General features: G+C 38.1%; 1 protein-coding gene across 5 annotated transcripts in view; it reads right to left on the bottom strand.

The window, feature by feature from the left end:
• The window catches only part of LOC121737690 (protein Skeletor, isoforms B/C), a 56,699-nt gene continuing 36,305 nt past the window's right edge, over positions 1 to 20,394 (bottom strand). Inside the window, exons 3-18 of one of the 5 annotated variants that reach the window (XM_042129358.1) lie at positions 16,760 to 16,991; positions 11,994 to 12,105; positions 11,019 to 11,237; positions 10,364 to 10,564; positions 9,059 to 9,079; positions 8,385 to 8,477; positions 7,186 to 7,316; positions 6,463 to 6,575; positions 5,884 to 6,092; positions 5,314 to 5,455; positions 2,863 to 2,895; positions 2,226 to 2,278; positions 2,003 to 2,073; positions 1,460 to 1,590; positions 590 to 753; positions 1 to 318 (exon numbers count right to left, since the gene is read on the bottom strand). In XM_042129358.1, the coding sequence (XP_041985292.1) occupies positions 148 to 318; positions 590 to 753; positions 1,460 to 1,590; positions 2,003 to 2,073; positions 2,226 to 2,278; positions 2,863 to 2,895; positions 5,314 to 5,455; positions 5,884 to 6,092; positions 6,463 to 6,575; positions 7,186 to 7,316; positions 8,385 to 8,477; positions 9,059 to 9,079; positions 10,364 to 10,564; positions 11,019 to 11,237; positions 11,994 to 12,105; positions 16,760 to 16,991 (2,096 nt within the window). In that variant the 3' untranslated portion in view covers positions 1 to 147. Of the gene's footprint in view, positions 319 to 589; positions 754 to 1,459; positions 1,591 to 2,002; positions 2,074 to 2,154; positions 2,279 to 2,862; positions 2,896 to 5,313; positions 5,456 to 5,883; positions 6,093 to 6,462; positions 6,576 to 7,185; positions 7,317 to 8,384; positions 8,478 to 9,058; positions 9,080 to 10,363; positions 10,565 to 11,018; positions 11,238 to 11,993; positions 12,106 to 16,759; positions 16,992 to 20,394 lie in introns of all 5 variants that reach the window. The other 4 variants (XM_042129357.1, XM_042129359.1, XM_042129360.1 and 1 more) reach the window with 4 other exon arrangements.

Genomic DNA, 20,394 nt, shown 5'->3' on the forward strand with positions numbered 1-20,394 from the left:
TGTTAAATAATAAAATTATTGTCATCAAACACATGTATAACGCATTATAAAAATTGTATAATTTATTATTGTCTTCGTGTTTCAGTAGTTTCATTTTTGTAATGTGCAATATAAGCAGCAGAGCTCGCTGCGAGTATCCGAACGCGTCTATCTCGACCTCACCATAGAATAGAGAGCTGTCAGACTGACAAGTGATAGTGACAGTGACAGAAGGGGAGTGGCCATATTTGTGATGGCGCTCTTGTCGCCGGGCAGCGGGATCGGAGTGCCCGGATCCACTACGTGTATCTTCCAGCCAAGATTATTGTGCGTATAACACTGAAATAAAATACAAAAATACCGTAAGATAATAAGAACGGTAATGATGATGATCATCATAACGTTAAGAAGGCAGTAGATCATTAACAGAATGACACTTAGGTTAATCCATCCAACTAGAGATATTATTACATAGAAGATACAGGTACGTCATTGGTCAATTTTCAATAGTTGATAACGATAGTCAAGGACCCACCCTTCCCCCTCACTCCTGACCCTGATCCGCCGCCTATTTTCACCGAGTGATCTTAAAGTTTCACTCGACCCTTACCTGGTAGTACAACAAATCTGGCGTCTCATGCGCCACGGTCCAGTTGAGGACACTCGGCTCCCCCGGCTCACACTCCAGCTGCAGCGTCTCCATGTACTGCTCGAAGGTCTCCGACTGTAGCGCCTGGTCGGTAGTCTTGTGCGTCCACTCGCAGTAGCGGCCCACTGGAATAAGTAAAGAAGCGAGTTAGTCGGCCTCTAGACGATCAATAATAATTGTATTGTGCAGTATCACGCGTCAACTCTATGGAACAGATTATTTGACAATTAGATTGAAGGCGCGCAATGTTCGATATTAATCCTAGATGGTCAATAATATTATGCAATACAAGATATTGCGCAATAAAATTGCTCGTCTTGGGGCCCGCAAGCAGGGAATTGGGCTATGTATTCGCAGCTAATATAACATCATGCCATTTTTGCACAGTCCATGCCATTAGAATTTTCATAAAAAATAAAAAATCGGACATGTTGCGTCCGTTAATAATCCTACACACCTACAGTGTTTGGCACAAAAATAAAATAATTTTATTTAACTAAAATTATCTTTTACATAAATCGCATAATTATTAATTTTACTTATAACCAGCATGACGAAAACATCAAACATGTATATATATTTTTTAATTCTTTCATTTCAACATTTTTGGTAGGTAATTCTTAATATTTTTGTACCATTTTTGGTAGTTTTTAAATCTTTTGGTAGCTTTTGTTAGTCTTTTACAGGCAACACTGATGATAATGCGATGCGTTGGATGCAAGTTTTATCAATGTTATTACTGGTTTAATTCATCGATCTAACAGTATTGTTCAGCTTTATTGGATCGCTAATCGCTATTGAGTACGGTAGAGTAGTGCTTCGAACACCTACCAGCAGTAGGATAAGGGTATCCCTCGTTGTCATAGGCCACGCCAGCGAAGACACGTTGCTTCCTCTGGTCCTCTGGCTTCTTCTGTCCGAAGCCACCTTCCGACGAGTCGCTTATGTAGAACGGATGGAATCTGAGAGAGATAGACAGATATTAGGAAACATACGAAACTAGATGTTATCCGCAACTTAGTTTGCGCAAAAATTATTCGTTTACTACGATGAACCATACATTTTGACGTAGTTAACGGTCAAGTCCAATAAAGGTCTGGACCTAGCCTAAATATGACATGCAACAGAACATTTCATTTACTTCTGTAACTCAAGAAAATATATTTCTTAAGTTTGCCATTTTAGAAACGAATTCCGGTCGTCGCCGCCCTCGACAGTGAAGGTGTACGTCTCGCCGCGCTCCACGTAGATCTCGGGGATCAGATGGTTGTTGATGTACCACCCCACCGTAGGGTGGTACATCAACGACCAGCTGATCCCCGTCCGCACGTGACCCGGTGACAGCTCTCTGTCTGTGCAACATGGCGGACTCACTTGGCGGGGTTGGTCCGGTCGTCGCCGCCCTCGACGGCGAAGGTGTACGTCTCGCCGCGCTCCACGTAGATCTCGGGGATCAGCTGGTTGTTGATGTACCACACCACGTAATCCGGTGACAACTCTCTGTCAGTGCAACATGGCAGACTCACTTGGCGGGGTTGGTCCGGTCGTCGCCGCCCTCGACGGCGAAGGTGTACGTCTCGCCGCGCTCCACGTAGATCTCGGGGATCAGCTGGTCGTTGATGTACCACGCGATGCCCCAGGACGGATGACCTGATGACGGAAGGTTCTAGCTAAATATACTGTATACCCTGGGACGGGTAGCTTAATGTTTTAACGGCCGCACTCAGAGTCACTTAATGTTTGACTAAAAAGGTATGAAATTTATATATCAAAATCTTCATTAAATTGAAGTTAAATGTTTAAAAAAAAATTGGAGTGCAGACTTTACAAAAATGTAAAGATTTCTATCAATTATGTTTATTAAATTATTATTATTATGTTATAATATGTAGGTCTAAATTAACTAAAATATAAATTTCTGATTTTTTTAAAGATAAGTTTTTGTAACTTTAGAAAAAAGTTAAGTTTTTGTATAAAAGTTCAACCAAATTGTAGAAAGTTACATGCTGCTGGCAACCCTCATATTGTTTATTAAATTTGAATAATTTAAATATATCTACTGTGTTTAGAGTATTAAAATATATTGTTTGCCAATTTATTATTAATTAGGCTAGGAACAACATTTAATTCAAATCCCTACCTCTAAATATATACCGAATAATATGAATTGTTTTGTAACATCATCTCATGCTTTGGACTAGAGTAGGGACTAGTATAATAATAAGAATACATACCAAAACTCAAGAATCCATTGTCAATAGTATTGTCTGCATGAAAACAATAGATTTGTTATATACACTGTTATTTAAATTAATTAAGTGTTGGAGTTACCACGATTAGGAAAACGTAAAATCTCTTTCCTGCAGCTCATAACATCTCATAAATAGCTCATAACACAGCACATACCAGAGATACGGCCACCAGCGGAGCAAATATACGCAGAGAAGTCACTGATAATAATATTATAAGAGATAATAGTAATGACGACAAAGGTTGTAATGATGATGACAACGAAGGTGATAATAATGATCCTGACAACGATGATAACACAGCACATTCCACTGATACGGCCACAGGGCTGTAGCTAGAGTCAAATTTGAGGTAGGGCAGCGTCGGTTACAGGTAGGGCGGAAGCAAAAAAAATCGGTCAAGTGCGAGTCGGATTCGTGCACGAAGGGTTTCGTACCGTTAAAGATTAAAAATAGGCCAAAATTGTGTTTTTTGTAATTGAGCCCCCTTTAAATATAAATGTTATTTTAATTGTATTATTAATTAATTAAGTGATTTCGCAAAAATGTCCAGTGCCTACTGTTGCCATTAATATCAATATGCAGCAAAAAAGGCCAAAAAGCACGAATCCTTAAATATTGATTTTATTTTGTTTTTAGTATTTGTTGTTTTGATTTATCTCTAGGTCAATGATGTATTCAATTCATTCAATAGTTATAAAAAAATTCTGTGACAAAGCATGAGCACTATACCTAAGAACTACATATTATTAAATCCTCAATTACGAAGAACAAGCGAACAATATGGTTAAACTTCTGGATGTAGCGATCCACGTGTGAGTGAGAGTGAGGAAATAATAATTAATTGTTGGGTTGGGTGATACAAGTCAATAGATACGACTAAAAATATATTTAGATTATTATTGTTTCTGCAAACTTATTAAAATAATAATTAATAATAAAATAACATAAAATATTTAAAACAGCTGAATTCTACGATTCGCCATATTATTAAAAATGCGAAGAACTTCGTTCAGATCAACTTTTTTTGTTCTTTTTTTTTCAAAGGCCAGAAATACCATACCAGCCATTCTTTCATGACCCATTGACAGTCTTTGAGGCCTATTAATTGCAGTTAAAGTTGAAAACGTGGACTCGCACACTGCAGTACTACATCTTTTTTTTCATTAAGATTATAATTAAATGGACGCATCGCTTCATGTAATCGTGATTCAAATGCCATCTATACACAGAACAAAGAATTATTATCGACGACTTCTGTGGCCCAATGGTTGGGCGTGTGGCAGCTTAATCCGGGGGTCGCGGGTTCGAATCCTGCCAACGGAACAAAAAGTTTTTAAAGGTATAATAAAAATCTTAACTATATAATGTATAGTTTATATAAGAATAAAGTATATTTCTGTTGTCTAATACCTGTAATGCAAGTCCTTTAGGTCTTCCTTTTTAGGGTTCCGTACCCAAAGGGTAAAAACGGGACCCTATTACTGAGACTTCGATGTCTGTCCGTCTGTCCGTCTGTTTCCAGGCTGTAACTCAAGAACGGTAATAGCTAGAGAAATGAAATTTTTACAAATTATGTATTTCTGTTGCCGCTATAATAACAAATACTAAAAACAAAATAAATTAAATATTTAAGGAGGGCTCCCATACGAGTTTTTTGCTTAACTATCAATGATGACAACAGGTAGGCACTTGAAATTTTCACAAAGGCCCTAATAATATATGTAATTTAATAAATAATAATAAAAGTAAAAAAAAAATTTAAGGGTTAGGTAGGTAGGTAGGTCCCATACTATTTTTGCTCTATAACGGTACGTGCGCGGTATAAGCCTTCGTGCGCGGGTCCGACTCGCACTTGGCCGATTATTGGTATTTTTAAGGTAGGGCATTGTGATTTTAAGGTAGGGCATTGCCCCACTATGCCCCCCCCTAGCTACGGCCCTGTACGGCCACCAGTGAAGCAAAATGTAGTAATGACGACGAAGGTAATGATGATGATGACACAGAAGATGGTAATGATGATATTGCCAACAACAATAACACAGCACATACCAGTGATAGGAGTGTAGGCCCTGCGACCGCCGTACGTGGTGGTGTGAGCGATGATAGTGATGACGACGATGATGATGATATTACACAGGGTGTAACAAAAATAAGTGATAATACTTTAGGGTGTGTACGTGTTCCTTGTAGAGAGTTCACTGTGAAAATAGCAGCGCTGAAAGACCAAATTTTTTTTCACTTTTGTATGGGGAAACTCGTGACGCTCGGGCCCTTGCCCATACAAAAGTGAAAAAAAAAATTCGACGCGCTGTAACTTTCACAATGAACTCTCTACAAGGAACACGTACACACCCTAAAGTATTATCACTTATTTTTGTTACACACTGTAGATAATGATGATATTGTCATTGTCAATGATAACACATTACATACCAGTGATAGGAGTGTAACCCCTACGTCCGCCAGCGGGACCGATGCGCGCGGTGAAGTTGGTGGTGTGAGCGATGATGCGCGGCGGCCAAGGCGCAGGACCACCAGCGTCGAGCTCGGCCAGACCGAGACAGGTGTTGTCGTTCTATAAGCAGGGATGGGTGTTAAACAGGAAAATGGCAATTAAACCAAGGTAAGATGGTGATAATTAAAAATTAAAAAGACCTGACAGTGTTTTGATATACCCAGTGTCACTCCTCGCACAGTAAACAGTAAACACGTCTTTTACGACACCTAAACTGAAAGCCATGAAGCCGTTCTGGCTGTAAAGCATGCCAAACAATTAAACAAACATATTATTCTTGTTAAAAATGATCGGTCTTACTACAAAAGATTTAAACACCCGTTGAACAGTTTATTAGAGAAAAATCAGTACAAAATGGTCTCAAAACAACCGTTCAACCGACGTTTAATCTTTTGTGGTAAGACCGTATGTCTTTTCCGTCACTAAATGGTTTAGTCGGTAGGATACAGTCAATATAATTGGAATTTCGAATTAAATTGTATAATTACCGTTGTTCCAAAGTCGATCTGCACATCACTCCTAGTCGTATCCATGAAGGAGTGAGCGTTGGCCTCGTATCTGGAGTTAAGAGGGCCAAACGCAGCTATAACGGACTGAGGACGGGACGTCAGGACTTCCTTGTCGCGATCAGCCTCGGTCGCTAGGAGGGGCCGTCTGTAGGATATAGTGGTCACGCCGTCTTTCTGTAGACCTGACACTGTGGACAAATACAATTAATACTTAAAATTTTAGTTCTAAAGATTGATTTTGGCAATAATTATTATCTACCCATAGACATTAACAGACTTTATGTATGAAAAATTACATAGACACAGTGCCCATATTAGTGCGAAGGGCAATAATATACGAATACGAGGGAAGAATAGTTTAAAATGTGACCCAATTTGGAACCCTGTGATACACCTTCGAGTAAGCGTACACGCACATATTGAGGTGAACCGCGTAGTATGTAAACTGTATACCAATTCTTGTATTTTCTTTATCCAGGCATGCAGTACTTTAATGCGCCAACCTCATACTCATAAATTTTGATACTTGGGATTCACGCATGATCGTATCAAACTAACCAAGTATAGCATCATTGCTTCCACCCAGCCTGAGGTCAGGACAGACACCGCGTTCGCCGTCACACTGCGCGAGATGAGAGATGCTGTAGTCAACCACGCGGGGTTGGTTAGCTCTGAAAATAATGTTGTATGAGATTAAGCACGCAATTAGTGAATGGTGGAAAAGGAAATAATAATAAGAGTTGCACTTGACGAAGCGGAGACAAGAGCCAATGCATTGGTAGTAAGAATATTAAACAAATAACGGCATTAAAAATAGATGGAAACAAGAACTGGATAAGATCGCAGTTCGTAATAATAATAAAATTCTATGTACTTCATTTGAAGAGATCATCACGAAATAGCGATGAAAAAAATGTATAAACTATTATAATACAATAGGATCGGATCTATAATCTATACTAGCTATTGGACCGAGCTTGGCTCGGTATTCGATAAAACACGAATAAAATGACATTTTCTAAAAATGATTCCTAGCTAGATCGATTTATCGCCCCCGAAATACCCTATATACTAAATTTCATGAAAATCGTTGGAGCCGATTACGAGATTCCTCGTTTAAAGATATAAGAATTGCTCGTTTAAAGATATAAGATATGCGCCAGTAAAAGTTTTTTAAGTATACAAAAAGACATAGAAAACATGATATTTAATCAAGATTCATTTTAACCTAGACTATCGGGTGTAGGCTTAAGTGTTAAAAGTTTTGAAGGTCCAATATACCTGATATCCCAATAAGCGACGACCACATCGGCTCCAAGCATGGCCGGTCTACCTTCAGCTCCGGAGAGACCGAAGGCCATATACTGGTCTTTTCGCAGCCGAGCGGCTAAAGTCACTTGGACGTGATCACCCTGAAACAATTTTAGGTCTTCGTTATTTGAGTTTTCAGTTTTATCTTTCTCTTGGCCTACAAGGTTTTATGAAAAACCTTATATGGATGTCGTTTTTGGGGTGTCCTTATTTTGTTTTGAATGCTTTTTGCTTTTAAGAGAATATGTAGATTGCTATTAAATGCTATTGACGAATCGTTAAAGTGACGGAGGGATCATAAAATAAATTGGCAAAATTTCTTTTAAATGTACTTAATAATGATATAAGTATATTGTTACACAGCAATATACTTATAATAATATAAGTATATTGCTGTACTCTTTTATATTTCAAGTCATCAAGGTCATGAATACGATGTTCTTTTACTTCATTATTTCACTTCACTTCATTACTTAGCAGCTTGTATCCTTCATCATACGCTCTCACAACTCTTCCATTCATTTCACTCCCTCTTAATCATCAGTCATGATTTTTAATGAACCAATTTTCTTACTATGTTTACCTTTGCAATCACTGGGCTATTGCTTGGAAAAGGAAAAATTAAAGATCCTGACGATGCTTTGTGTGATAAAGAAGAAAATAAAGAGAATTAATATAGTGTTTTTGAAAATAAACTGCATTATGTGTAAACCGTAAAGCCAAGAAACATGAGAATTATCAAACCACCATAATATTCAAAATCGTAAATGACACACACATTCTGTAGATTGTATATTGTACTATCAGAGAAGTTGAATCCTATGCAAATCGGGGACCTAAGTAGTTTGGTTGCGTTACGTCAAACCCAGCTGACAGATCACAATTAACATTGAATTGACATATTCGACCAAATAACGTTGGTCTGTCACTTCTGAGGTCTGAACACACGATAGAACCATAATCAACATCTAATGTAACTTTAATTTGCTAATTTTATTAACAAAGTTTTATCAGCTTATCAGTAATATGATTTGTAATTATTGTAGGATTACTTTCATTTGATTTCACATTTGAATCTTTAACTTCAACTTTATTACTATCATTTCTTACTAATATATTTCTATTCCTATCATCTCTATTAATATTACTAATAAATATTGTATTCTCACCTGTATCTCCCATCTAACTTGTAGTCGCTTGTCGAGAATCTCTTTACAGTTATTAGAAGCACTGATCGGTGTCTGCGATGTCGTTGAACTTGTCTGTAACGTTAAATAGTTAATATTCTGCGCCTAGGTTGGTGGCTTATGCTAGTTTTCACTAACCGCCCCCTAACCCTTAGTCCCTTAGGGTAATGTATCTCTTACGACAAATAAGTTTTTAACAAAACTCATGTGTCACCTAAGTTCCTAGACCCTATGAATTTAGTTGACATATAAACTTTGGCAAAACCTTAAAGAATAGGTGGTCGCTAGGAGGATTCTTAGCATTAGGAGACAGTTGGTGAAATCGGGCGTTAAGCTGGTTTTACATAAGGCTTGTTTCAATCGGTTAAAACTTGAATTCATCTTGCTTATAATATGTTATAGAACCAATTAGAATAATTATTGTCTGATTACGTTGTCCTTGGTCAATATGTAGTTCTTAAACCATGATTTTTTTTAAAATAAGCTGTAATCATTCAAAAGTTCAGTTAATAGTTATATTTCAACGAAATACTCTTACTTGAAAGATGTATAAGTAATATATTTTTAATAATTGCATCTACTTACGTATTATCCACCAGTTTTAAGCATAAATTATTAACACTTAAAAAAATTGTGAGAGTTTAAACTTAACTTACCGGGTTATACCACCAAGCTGGCTGTAATATTAACATTAAATCCAAGGAAAGCATACAAGAAAAAGTGTTAACACATGATTATTAAATAGTTTATTAATCACAAATAAAATAAACACAAATTATTATTTTGACACATAATATTTATTGTAGTTCAACAATATGTAAAGATTAGGTCCTATGCAATAACCTTGCGGGAGACCGTATTAAAAAAGCAAACCATTTAGAGAAAAGATTTCAACATTTCAAAAATAATTCATTTTAAAATTGTTGCAATAGGAATTTTTGTATTTCATATAAGAATAGTAATCGTTTATTATGTTTAACTACAATTCATATTAAATCAAATGCTTCACAAAAATCATAACCCCACCACCAAAATATGTAAAACAAATAATTAAGTTTATTCAATTATTTGTTTTATTAAATTTCAAAATTAGACTTTTAGTTGCTAAGTTGACACGGCACTAGGTATATTGTTAGAAATTTGCGTTTGATTAGATTTTTTATGTTCCGTCCCGTTCGATACCTGTAAAGACCAAAATCAGTAAACTACTTATCCAAGCTGTCTATTAAAAATGGTTAAAATATAAAATGTAACATTATTATCATTATATTACAATTAAAATAATATGTACGTAGCTGATAACTTATATTATTATATTGTCTTTGTCTATGTAGTGACTTTTCAACGTATCAGACAAGGACCTTATAAAAGTTATCAGCTGTGTAAATAATTCTTTTGTAAATGTTAATTACAGTGTTAGTTTCTGTGTGTTATAATTCCGTGTATTTGCTAGGCTGCGTGGTTTATTGTTAAAAGCTGTCACCGAATCCACCGTCACTATTAAGAACTACTTTTCTGTACTTCTTGTGTTTCCAAATATAATAAACATCCCCACTACGAGACAAAGTCGGAGACACTATTTAATTGTGTGATTTATTATCTACACTCCACTTCGTTTTACTTACAGAGCCTTGCTAGAAATAATCCTTAGCAGCTTGTATCTTTGTGGTTATGAATTTAATTTGCTTAGTTGTATCTGTAATTGTTTCATTGTCACTATTAAAGAGATGGTCGTTTGAGTCTTTGGTTATAGTAGTTTCAATAGCCTTCTAAACATCTGCTAATTATTGTTTAAAGAGTCTATTCGTATTTCTTTGTGCATCGTCTCTGTCTGTCTTTTGCAGCTGTGTATCTACTAACATATTGGTATCATAATATTATTATTTATTGTGTATTGTCTAGTTCTGTCATCATTGTTTGTGTATCTACTCACACATCAGCGTCACCCTTTGCATACTCACAGTGATCTTCGTCTGCCCCAGTGCCGGTGGCACATCCAGGTCTTTCGGTATCAGTACATGGCCGAAGTTGTGTCTGTACTCCACGCACCACACCGCCAGCCAGTCCACGTCGTATGCTGTTAACTTCCCGGGGAGGACTATCTCTATGTCTTCGCCGAGGTATCCTCGGAGTGGGTGGAGGGACCCTTGCTCGTTTGGTACCTGAAGATTAAAGGGGATAAATTTACAGTGCTTAAAACTGGCGCCGCTGGGAATAATTTAGAATATTAAGTAGTATGTTCGTATGTTTTTATAATATCCTCATGAATTTGATTGGATATAAATTAGTTAACAATCATCTATGAAGGGGTCAAACTAAGAGCTTTCCAGTCAGATTAAGGATAGTGTGTTCTAAATCTTAAAAACATATTACATGCAACGTCGTTCTTACTTCCAAAGGGATCTTAGTTCCAAAGGGATGAGCTCAGCGCCTGTGATCTCAAGATTGTGGAATGTGGTTCAAGCTCTCAACTTAGTCCTAAAAGGATTAGGCTTAGCGCCTGTGTTCTCAAGATTGCATGTGAATTGTGATACAAACACTGACATAATTCCTAAAAGGATGTGTTTAAACTCGAAGGATTATGCTCTGGTTGCGGAATGTGGTTCAATCTCTCACCTTAGTCCCAAAAGGATTAGGCTCGGTGCCGTTCCCGACCCAGAAGTACGCGTCAGGTCCCGCGCCGTCGTAATGCAGGTTAGGGATATAGAAGGTCTTGGCGTCTAGCACGGAGATGTTGCCGGAGCGGAGGCCGTGGGCGAGCCGCTTGAACTCCGGGAGGACGCGAGGCCGAGGAGGATCTAGGCCGGAGGGGATGAATACATCACCGAAATTCACCTGGAAATTGTTAAAACGGTTTTTAAATATAAAAATAATGTAAAGTGCAGACTTTGGCAAGTTGCAAATGCGCAAATAGGTATTACAATACCCTTAATCATATAATATTGTCAGAGGAGTTTGACTTCTATCTAATTTTCACAAAAATGTGAAACTTATAAGAACTATCATATGACGCTGACAGCATAACAGCCAAAATTGTTACTCAGTAGTAGATTCAGAGCGGAATATAAATACGAGTACGAGTCTAAGGGGCTGTTTCACCACTTTCTGATAAGTACCGGATAGGCTATCCACAATTTAACTGACAGGTACTCCATGCTCTACCTGTCTGATAAGTTGTGGATAGCCTATCCGGCACTTATCAGGAAGTGGTGAAACGGCCCCTAAATGTTATTAAATAATGAACTACAAATAAAGTCACCGACATCGCTCATAGAATTAGCACGCTGAAGTGGATGTGGGCTGGACATGTCTGCAGACGGGAAGACGGTAGATGGAGCAGACAAGAGTTAGAGTGGAGACCAAGCTTAAGCAAACGTAGTGTAGGACGCTGAACGTTCCGCGACACGGTGGACCGATTTGAAGAAAGTAGCTGGCAGCGGATGGATGAGGGCTGCCCAAGATCGGGATGGTTGGCAGTTGGCACTTGGCGCTTATTGGGGGAGGCCTACGTTCAGCAGTGGACGGCAATAATGATTATGATGATGATGAATGAACGATTGACTAGTTGACCAGCTGTATTTTTCAACTCACCGTGAACCGCCTGCACCAGACGCTGAGCCACTTGATATCCCTCAGCCGCTTGCCGGGCGGCAGTCGCAGCAGGATGTCGGAGTTCGTGTGAGCTGCCAGCACGGGTGGGTCCCTGGAATGAGGAGTTGCTTAAAGTTAGGAGAATAATATGTATTTTCTTATTAGAGTTTTATGTGGGAGAGCCATGCTTCGGCACGAATGGGCCGGCTCGACCGGAGAAATACCACGTTCTCACAGAAAACCGGCGTGAAATAAAGCTTGCGCTGTGTTTCGCCGAGTGAGTGGGTTTACCGGAGGCCCAATCCCCTACCCTATTCCCTTCCTTACCCTCCCCTATGCCCTCTTAAAAGACCGGCAACGCATCTGCAGGTCTTCTGATGCTGCGAGTGTCCATGGGCGACGGAAGTTGCTTTCCATCAGGTGACCCGTTTGCTCGTTTGCCCCCTTATTTCATAAAAAAAAAGATGACGTGTGTCAAAAACCAAAATGTGTTTATCGTGCGGGAACCGTAAGAGTTTTCGGGATAAAAAGTATCCTATGTCCTTTCCAGCCACACAGGCCGAGAACATAATATTATTATGATCTGTTGTGGCCAAACCTAGGGTTGCCATCCGTCTGGGTTTCCCCGGATTTGTCCTAGTTTGAAGGGCGTCCGGGGACCGTCCGGCCGAGTTTTTGAAAAGTGTCCGGGTGAAATCCGGACACTTTTGTCGAAAGAAATCAAACTTTTTAATCATGCAACAACAAACGAAAGATAAAACCTTGCTAAGCGTACACACGGTTTCTTCTTTAATCAAAAAGTACGATTTCAAGGATCAGATTTTAACAAATTCTTGTAATTGGAAAAGGAAGATGTTTTAGCAAAAATTGGCAAAACGTAATTGTAAAATGTAATTTATACTTTTTAAGAGGTGTCCGGGGAAATAACCACATTTCGGCCAAATGTCCGGGAATTTTGTCGTGCCTGACCGGCCTAGGCAATTTGAGTGATGGCAACCCTAAGCCAAACCCAACCAGAGGAGAGATATCATTGAATAATCTGGCTCAATTTGCTGGAAAGAAGGTAGCTTGGTAAAAAGCGGATAGCGAGTTCATTGACCGTTAGTGCAGTCGTTATTGCACTGTCAAAGTATCTCCATACCAAATTTCAACAAAATCGGTTCAGCGGTTTGGGCGTGAAAAGGTAGATACACACTTTCGCATTAATTATATTGGTATTGAAGTATGGATAACGCGTCCGTGGTCCATTTGTTCAGAGGGTAAAGGGTGGCTTTAAATTAGGAGTGTCTGTATTGCCCTTTATTTAGATTTTAGAGTAACGCCTTCGCGGTTAATGCCCGGTTCCTATATCTAACGAATCGTCACTGTACATCAGCTACCAAACGTTTTTCACTTACGGGTAACGAACCGTTAAAGGCGTTTCACAAAGTTATTTTAGCTTCTACCTGCTACGAACAGTCGTTAGAAGCACGAGTCTTGACTGACGATCACGTGAGGTCGTGAGTTCAATTCGCACGTTGGAAAACTGTCGTATCCGAACTTTATGTGCAGGCTGATCACCTGATTTCATTAGTTAGTAAGGGGTTCGCTGTCACCTGGAAATTTTAACAGGGGTTCGTGGAGCTGAAAGTTTGAGAAACATTGCTCTAGCGCAGTGGTTCCCAACCTTTTTAGAGCTGTTACCCCTGGGCCCTGTTTTTAGGGTTCCGTAGCCAAATGGCAAAAAACGGAACCCTTATAGATTCGTCATGTCTGTCTGTCTGTCCGTCCGTATGTCACAGCCACTTTTCTCCGAAACTATAAGAGCTATAATGTTGAAACTTGGTAAGTAGATGTAATCTATGAACCGCATTTAAGATTTTGATACAAAAATGGAAAAAATATTAAAAATTTTAGGGGTCCCCATAGGTACAACTGAAACAAAAAAAAAATTATTCGTCTAACCTATGCGTGTGGGGTATCTATGAATAGGTCTTCAAAAATCATATTGAGATTTATAATATCACTTTTTTCTAACCTCGATAGTTTGCGAGAGAGACTCTTCCAAAGTGGTAAAATGTGTGTCCCCCCCCCCTTTAACTTCTAAAGTAGGGGCATGATAAATCTAAAAAAAATATATGATGTACATTACTATAAAAACTACCAACGAAAATTGGTTTGAACGAGATCTAGCAAGAAGTTTTTTTTATACGTCATAAATAGTAAACCTTAATTTAACTATCATTAAATCAACTGAAATATAAAAATAAATCAAAAACATTTTAATTACAACAAGCTAAACCTTATTGCTGCTGCGGAACCCTCCATGGGCGAGTCCAACTCGCACTTGGCCGGTTTTTTAATATTATTAGGTTCATACTTCAGTTACACTTAACGCGCATCTCATATCATGCTCCATGTTAAGACGGTTTCTCTACCACCACCTCTGTTACCCCTTTAGAATAGCTATTTTACCCCCGCGGGGGTAATTACCCCCAGGTTGGGAGCCACTGCTCTAGCGCATGGAACAGAAAGGTTCTTTACACTACTTTAGAGATTAGTACAAATTGTAACAAGTTGTACCATTCACTGGCCGGTCAGTTGCGTGGAGCTGTAAGATAAATGATGCTGCGAATGGTGCTATTTCTCTCACTAGATTCGTTGGTTGTTGCCTGTTGGTTGGAGAATGGAGATATTTTACTTTAAACGGTGAAAATAGTCTCTTATCAACGAGATGACGCCCGCATTGCTTCTCGTGTAGGAACCGTACATTTTTCCGTGATATAAAGTATCCTGTGTCCTTTCCCAGGACTCAAAGTATCTCCATACCAAATTTCAGCAAAACCGGTTCACACTTCACACTTTCCCATCTATACTAATATTATAATTCTGAAGAGTTTGTTTGTTTGTTTGAACGCGCTAATCTCAGGAACCGATTTGAAAAATTCTTTCAGTGTTAGATAGACCATTTATCGAGGAAGGCTTTAGGCTATATTTTATTATGCTAAGACTAATAGGAGCGAAGAAATAGAGGAAAATGTGGAAAAAACGGGGGAAATTATTTAAAAGGGCTTATTTGAACGCACTAATGTCAGGAACTACTTGTCCGATTTGAAAAATTATTTCAGTGTTAGATAGTCCATTTATCGAGGAAGGCTATAGGCTATATTTTATCATGCTAAGACTAATAGAAGAGAATAAATAGAGGAAGCACATTTTCCTCTATTTATTCTTTTACGGAAAAACGAGGGAAATTATTTGAAAGGGCTTATCTCACCATAGACATAATATATATTATGTCTATGTATCTCACGAACTACTGGAGCAATTTTTATGTTATTTGGCACAGAATATAAGAAGTAGACCACGTAAAGGATCATAGGCTATTTTTGTGGACTAATTTGTCTGTGAAGTATCTAATTTACGCCGTACACGGAACGTCTAGTTTAAAATATTAGTATGGATAAGAGACATTTATTATTTTCAAACTGTTAACTGTTTAGGCGTGTAAAGACCATTGTTTCCACCTAATTAGGGTTGCCATCACTCAAATTGCCTTGGCCGGTCAGGCCCGACAAAATTCCCGGACATTTGACCAAAATGTGGTTATTTCCCCGGACACCTCTTAAAAAGTATAAATTACATTTTACAATTACGTTTTCCCAATTTTTGCTAAAACATCTTCCTTTTCCAATTACAAGAATTTGTTAAAATCTGATCCTTGAAATCGTACTTTTTGATTAAAGAAGAAACCGTGTGTATGCTTAGCAAGGTTTTATCTTTCGTTTGTTGTTGCATGACTAAAAAGTTGGATTTCTTTCGACAAAAGTGTCCGGATTTCACCCGGACACTTTTCAAAAACAATCCGGGGAAACCCGGACGGATGGCAACCCTACACCTAATGTATATTGGTGATCATAGATTGTTATCCAAGACCTGTAAGCACGCTATCACATGTAGGTATAGCGTGCTGTAGGTTTTGGATAACAATGGCCTAGTGGTAATATAAAAATCAATAAACTTGTCCACTTTGTATTATTATACAGGGTGTAACACAGACATTAATAACTGATAATACTTAAGTGTGTGTATGTGTCTCGATGAATTCTTCATGTGAAAGTAGCATCGCTGAAACAATTTTACTTTTGACTTCTATGATGATCACATTTCATGTAAATAAAAGAATTAAGTAACTACTTCCGTGCTGCTCCTTTCACCGTGAACTCACACACTCTATAGTATTATTACTTAGGGCCTGTCAAGTTAAGTGGTGGATAGCCTATCCGGCACTTATCAGGAAGTGGTGTAACAGCCCCTTAGTCTTGTTACAATCTGTACAGCAGATGCGACCAATGTCTTTTTTTTTTTTTAATGCAATGCAATGCAAACGAGCAAACGGGTCACCTGATGGAAAGCAACTTCCGTCGCCCATGGACTGCAGGTACGTTGCCGGCCTTTTAAGAGGGAATAGGGTAATGGGGAGGGGGTTGGGATGGGAAGGGAAGGGAATTGGGCCTCCGGTAAATTCACTCACTCGGCGAAACACAGCGTAAGCGCTGTTTCACGCCGGTTTTCTGTGAGAACGTGGTATTTCTCCGGTCCAGCCGGCCCATTCGTGCCGAAGCATGGCTCTACCACGTCTTTCTTCTGGACCAATTTGGCATGATGACGCTTACCACCCGCCTCTGGGTGGGTTAGGCTCCGCGCCGTGGTACGCGAACCCTCGGACGAAGACCATTCTCTGACTAAATATTCTGACAATCTGAATAGGCTTAGCCTCAACTTACCGGCTAACATAATCCTCCGGATACGGCACTAATATCCCTTCTGGAGACGGCTGGGGGGAATCCCCCACCCAGAAGTAGGCATCAGGCCCGGTGCCGTCGTACGCGAACCCTCGGACGAAGACAGTACTCTCGTCAACAGCGTAGACCATGCCGCGGATGCCGTGCGCGTACTGCGTCAGTTTGCCGATAAAACGACCGTAGTAGGGCTCCGGTCGACGGCAGTATATTGTACCTGGAATGAGGGAAAAATTGGTTTAGTTTGATATCTATAATAATAATTATTAAGGATATCATTAAAACGCAGATCTGGGTTAAAATTAAATATCATGTATCTGAGTAAATTATTTTCTATAAGTACAAATGAAAAGCATTAAAAAAAGCTGGACCGAAAATTGGACCTTGAATTATTTCTAATTATTTTAACTCAATATTATAACTTTAATGTAATCAATATTATAAAACTTAAAGTTTAGTTGCAGAAAAACGTACAGTTTCCACTCTATAAACGAATTCAAATAGGCGCTAGACTGGATTACAAATAAAAGCATTTAAAAAGATGTGGACCGAAAATCAAACCTTGGATCATTCCTAATTTATAACTTCCTTTTACACATATCTCTACACGATAATCTTCTACCAAAGTTCTCCATCACTAAATAATTTAAATATCATCGCTTATTACATATAAATAACGTGATATGTAGAATGTTGTGAAAACATTTCAGCGTGGTGTATGTTGTCGGAGGCCTCGCATAAATCGTCGGGGTCTCTATTATGGCGTTTATCTACGCGGGGACGTTAAGGGATATTTGATTGACATGTCTCGCCCCCTAGATTGTGCGAGCCTGGGGTTTATTTAGGGCTGTGCCAAAATGTTTATTTACATAAGAGAGAACTTTCAATTTTTGTATTTTTAAAATAAATCGTGTATTGGCTTACAATATATACACCATACTAATATGTATTATAAATGCGAAAGTGTGTCTGTCTGTTTGTCTGTTACCTCTTCAAGTCCAAACCGCTAAACTGATTTCGCTGAAATTTGGTATGGAGATACTTTGAGTTTTCCCGAAACTTTTTTGCTGCAACGGAGTTGCGAGCGTCGTCTAGTCACAAAGTATATTGAAATGAAATGGAAAATGGTTTATTGCTAAATTAATTAGAAATTTACTCATTCGGAATACAAAATATTATGTAAAATATTAATCTACATGATACCTACCATTAGCTCGGGAACTAGGCGAGAAAAACCGGTGTAAGAAACTCACTTCTTTTTTTTTAATGAAATAAGGGGGCAAACGAGCAAACGGGTCACCTGATGGAAAGCAACTTCCGTCGCCCATGGACACTCGCAGCATCAGAAGAGCTGCAGGTGCGTTGCCGGCCTTTTAAGAGGGAATAGGGTAATAGGGGAGGGTAGGGATGGGAAGGGAAGGGAATAGGGGAGGGTAGGGAAGGGAATAGGGTAGGGGTTTGGGCCTCCGGTAAACTCACTCACTCGGCGAAACACATCAAACACACAATTTCTCCGGTCGAGCCGGCCCATTCGTGCCGAAGCATGGCTCTCCCACGTATAAACATTGTATAGTCAAACAAATCTTAAATTTCCCGTCATCGGCACCCCTACCCAACCCCTACATAACCTAATACAGTTATGTCTGCGCATCGATACTCTCCCTCCGGGAATTACGACGACTACGGAGGAAACAGCTGAAAATACTGGTGAGAGGGATTTAAATTTGTGAAGTTTTACTATCGAAATATTAGTGAGAGATTATAAGGGCGAAAGATATGAGTGTGTATGTTTGTTCGATACGAATTTTGTGTCACTCAATTAAGTACATGAATTATTCATTAATTATTATTTTTAACAAAAAATTTAAACCGACTTCCAAGGTAAAAACAATAATAATATGAACTAAAAAGTATTAAATAACTCTTAATCTACCGACTTCAAAGTAATGAAGACTGTAGTATGTACAGAAATAGTTGAGATTTAGATGAATTCTGAGAAAGGCACTATTATAGATTAAGAGTTATTTAATACTTTTTAGTTCATATTATTATTGTTTTTACCTTGGAAGTCGGTTTAAATTTTTTGTTAAAAATAATAATTTCACTCTTTTTAGTTATCTACAAGATAAGGCTTTATGCGTAAATAGCCACTACGAATGTTAACTATTCACATTAGGTTACTGTAAGCGAAATTGTGGTAAATACTTGCAGTTATCTAAGCGATGCTGCAATTTAAAAACTTTTATCTTTAAAGGTTCAGGAGTTCTGTTCAGTGCCTTTGGACCAAGATACACCTTCGTTTGGACTTTCTCTTATTCGTAACATATGTTTAATTTACTAGAAACAACATTTTAACCACTATGAGTCTTTTGATAAATTTCAAGGATTTCCCTCGATTGTTCATAGATCCCATCATCAGCTGACCACTTTCGTAATTATTATACAAAATCAAGATTATATCCTATACAACAACACAAGAATTTTAAAAATCGGTCTACAAACAGCGAAATAATCATAAAAAACATCTGCTTCGATGCAAAATATCACGAAAAGTATCAATAATTGGGTCATAATGTAATGACCCATGGCACAATTATGATTTTGATGATGATGATCAATTAAATTGATGTGTTGGCTTATGCTTTCAGTTGTTTAAACAACGCCGAAATCCCTGAACCTGTATCTATAAGGATTCAAAAGTTCTGTTGGGTACCTTCGGATCCAGGGTATAACCTGATGCGATATCTTACTTTTTGGTAGCATTTACCTCGAATGCTTCAGAAAAAATTGAAATCAGTATATGTATCCATACAAATTTCAAGGAGTCCTCTCGATTCCTCTAGGATCCCATCATCAGATCACCACTTTTGTAAACATGGTACCAAATTCAAGTTAAAGCCTATACAACACAAAAAAAAATTTGAAAATCGGATCACAAACGGCTAAGTTATCGTTGAACATACAAAAAAAAAAGATACATACAGCCGAACGTATAACCACCTCCTTTTTGGAAGTCGGTAAAAAACAACAGAATTTTGACAGAAGTATAGACTCTAGAATCTAGATTAACACAATATGGGCTACATTTTATCTTTTACCATTATTTTGTTTCTATGGGATAATAACTAGCAAAATCTTAGTAGCTAGTACATAGTTTTCTTTCATTTTTGACCAATTTCGATTCGATTTCGGTTGTTCGGGATAGGTACTTCAGCGGGGCTAAAATGGTCACATTTAGCAATTTCTCTCAATCAATTCAGCAAATGAATTGTCAAAACTGACAAACTGACAAATCAGTTTGACAGTTTTGACAAAAATACAGAAACAAATTACAAGCAGAGTTGCATTTTGCGATTTTAGAAAAATGAATCATATTATGATTCATATCATGATTCTTCAAAGCGACTATTTTAGCCCCGCTGGACTATGTAGTAATGTGGATGTGAAAAAAATCATAATTAATTAATTTGCTACGATAGGAACATTTGTATTTTTCAAACAACTTTCAGACAGAAAAGGTTTGGGAGCTATCTACGCTGTTTTAATAAGCGTTAAATGTTAATTTAGTCAGAATAACACAAAAACCCAAGGATTTATAGTAAGTGAATATAAAATTACAA

This window comes from Aricia agestis, chromosome 21 (assembly GCF_905147365.1).
Source record: "Aricia agestis chromosome 21, ilAriAges1.1, whole genome shotgun sequence".
In the NCBI taxonomy this organism is placed as follows: domain Eukaryota; kingdom Metazoa; phylum Arthropoda; class Insecta; order Lepidoptera; family Lycaenidae; genus Aricia; species Aricia agestis.